Raw genomic sequence first — 2,528 nt, 5'->3', positions numbered from 1 at the left:
TAGAATTTGATTTTGGAAGCCTCAAAAGACGTGCGAAGCACGGGTTCCCAACTAGTGAATTTTAAAGGGCAACGTTGCTTTGATACGTGGCAACAATATATACATCTAGCCACATCTTGGTAACAATATATCCTTGCATCATTTATGACTATTCAATTTTGAAAGGAAGGGTGCCGGTGATGCATGGCAAGCTAGCCAAGTACTAGTTGTATCTTATCTACCAATTGAATGGTGACCGTGCACGCTTTTCTCGATACACGAATCAAATCATAGTTGCTTTTTGACGGGTGTTTTTTAACATTTTGGTGACCGTGCACGCTTTGAATGGTGACCGTGCACGCTTTTCTCGATACACGAATCAAATCATAGTTGCTTTTTGATGGGTGTTTTTTAACATTTTGGTTGTAAATTACTTGCAAAATTTTAAAATGCTTGTTAAAAAATTACTCTAACGTTTTAAAAAACTTGCAAACCCGTCAATTTTTTAAAGGCAAGGGTAGCAGGTGTGCGTAAGACGTTGCAACAACTGTGGCCCTTCCGCGCATGGCGACTGGGCCCTTCCGCGTAAAAGGCGACCAATTAGAGGTGCGCACCAGTTATCAGTCTTGTTGTAGCGGGCTATCAGCCTATCAGGGCCCCGGCTATCAGTCTTGCTTTTTGGTTCCCTAACTTCAATGTTAATGTTGGTCCGTAGTTCCCGATGGTCAAATCCACCGCAGTGCCTCCCCGCCGCCGCCTCCCTCCTCCAATGACCCCCACCTCCGCCGCTCCTGCCTCCACATCCGGAAGTTTCAAGGGAGCGCGCATGCGCAGCTGGGGGAGCTGGGTGTCGGAGATTCGCATCCCGCACTCGCGGGAAAAGATCTGGTTAGGTTCCTACGCCACCGCCGAGCAGGCAGCACGCGCCCACGATGCCGCCACTCTCCTCCTGTATGGGCCGTCCTCCGCTTCCTTCCTCAACTTCTCAGACTCCCCCAACCTTGTGATGGATCAGCTTGTTACCCACGGCAACGGCCTCGCCTCACCTCGCACCATCCAATCAGCCGCCGCCGCCGTTGCCAACGCTGCAGCCCCCGAGGGTAACCGCACCATCAGAATGCAGCAGCGCAACGTTGTGCCTGCTCATCATGACGATGCGGCGGAGTTACGCGTCAACGGCGGTGTTAATACAGAGGAGTACATCCAGTCGCAGGCGGCGGACTATGGGCAACACTACTGTTCATTCGAATCCATGTCCTCCTGCCTGATACAAGACCCGATCACCCAGCTCTCGCCCGAGGACAAGAGGAGGTCATCTTCTAGTTTTCCCAGTTACAACAACGAGACCATAAATGAATCGCAATCTGCTAACGCCCCGAATTTCGAACAGTTCAGCACAATCTTGGATGACTTGAATCCATTCGAGGGCCTCGCCTGTGAAGGGTTCACCATCATGTCCCCTGCCGTCACGACTCTGCAAAGGTTCGATATTGATTCCGAAGAATGGGAGATTTATAGTTCCCAGCTGTGGAGCTATGACGATTGAATGGGTTTTCGTGCGGTTGCAGGTGTTGTAAGCTGAAGCGGAAAGGTCTGTAACAGCTATACACGGCTACAAAATATGAAGTTTTTGAGACATACATCAGTGGATGGAACGAGACAGATTATAGAGCATGAGGTATCTCTACACTATTATTTTCACTGTTCTTTCGCTTGCCACAACATTCACCTATTTGACACTTTATTGCTACCTGATCTATGGCCATCAGTGGATGGAACGAGACAGATTACAGAGCATGAGGTATCTCTACACTATTATTTTTACTGTTCTTTCGTTTGCCACAACATTCATCTATTTGACACTCTATTGCGAATTATTCGCCATCTTATTCTACTAGTTGTAAAATAAGAAGGGAGAATTAAAGAGTAAAGGACAAGGTTTTTTTTTTCATTTTAATTTTTAGTATAAAGAGAGGATAATGCAAGGCTAGAGAGGTCACTTATATGATTCTCAACACTATTATTTTCACTATTCTTACCTTTTGTTACCTGTAACCATCTCATTTTACTATCATTTTTACTATTCTTACCCTTGTCATAGTATTCACCTACTTGCTATCCTGTAACCATCTCTATTTACTCAATGTAAGGAGAAAGAGTTAAAGAGTGAAGGACAAGCTTTATTCTCATTTCAAATTAATTTTCGTGTAAAGAGGGGACAATGCTATAGGGAGGTCACTTATATGATGAAAATGTATCTCTCTTTCGCTCTATCATTGTTTTAAAATAAAATATTCCATTATTATATGTAAGGTGTATCTATTTGAGGATATAATAAGTGAGCATACCTCATCTCTACACTATTGTTTTTATTATTCATGCTCTTGTCACACAACTTACCCACTTGTCACTCTGTGGCCATCTTATTTTACCATGTGTAAGAAGGAAGAGTTTAAGAGTGAAAAGACAACCCTTATTCCCATTTTAAATTCAAGTTTTATTGTAAAAAGGAGACAATGATGTGTTGTGGGAGCTGATTACTTATATGA

General features: G+C 44.1%; 1 protein-coding gene across 2 annotated transcripts; it reads left to right on the top strand.

The window, feature by feature from the left end:
* Nucleotides 1–605: 605 nt before the first annotated feature.
* Nucleotides 606–2,286, top strand: LOC147604522 (ethylene-responsive transcription factor ERF012-like). 2 transcript variants are annotated; one of them, XR_015265311.1, is made up of 3 exons: nt 612–1,461; nt 1,548–1,657; nt 1,749–2,286. XR_015265311.1 is itself a non-coding variant. In XM_086794682.1 (2 exons), the coding sequence occupies exons 1-2, from the start codon at nt 701–703 to the stop codon at nt 1,576–1,578; spliced, it is 792 nt and encodes a 263-aa protein (XP_086650808.1). In that variant the 5' UTR covers nt 606–700; the 3' UTR covers nt 1,579–2,286. The 2 variants fall into 2 exon arrangements, 1 of the variants encoding a protein (XP_086650808.1); XM_086794682.1 differs by having other exon boundaries at nt 606–1,461; nt 1,548–2,286.
* The last annotated feature ends 242 nt before the right edge of the window (nt 2,287–2,528 follow it).

Source organism: Cibotium barometz, chromosome 61 (assembly GCF_041138505.1).
Source record: "Cibotium barometz isolate CiBa-2024 chromosome 61, ASM4113850v1, whole genome shotgun sequence".
NCBI classification, from domain to species: domain Eukaryota; kingdom Viridiplantae; phylum Streptophyta; class Polypodiopsida; order Cyatheales; family Cibotiaceae; genus Cibotium; species Cibotium barometz.
The sequence above is the reverse complement of the archived record's forward strand: the minus strand, read 5'-3'. Positions and strand labels throughout refer to the sequence as shown.

Bases quoted from the DNA above. Each gene is read 5' to 3' on its own strand.
- LOC147604522 (XM_086794682.1), top strand. From the start codon at position 701: ATGGTCAAATCCACCGCAGTGCCTCCCCGCCGCCGCCTCCCTCCTCCA. The intron at 1,462-1,547 runs GTTCGATATTGA...GTGCGGTTGCAG, and splicing joins GCCGTCACGACTCTGCAAAG to GTGTTGTAAGCTGAAGCGGA.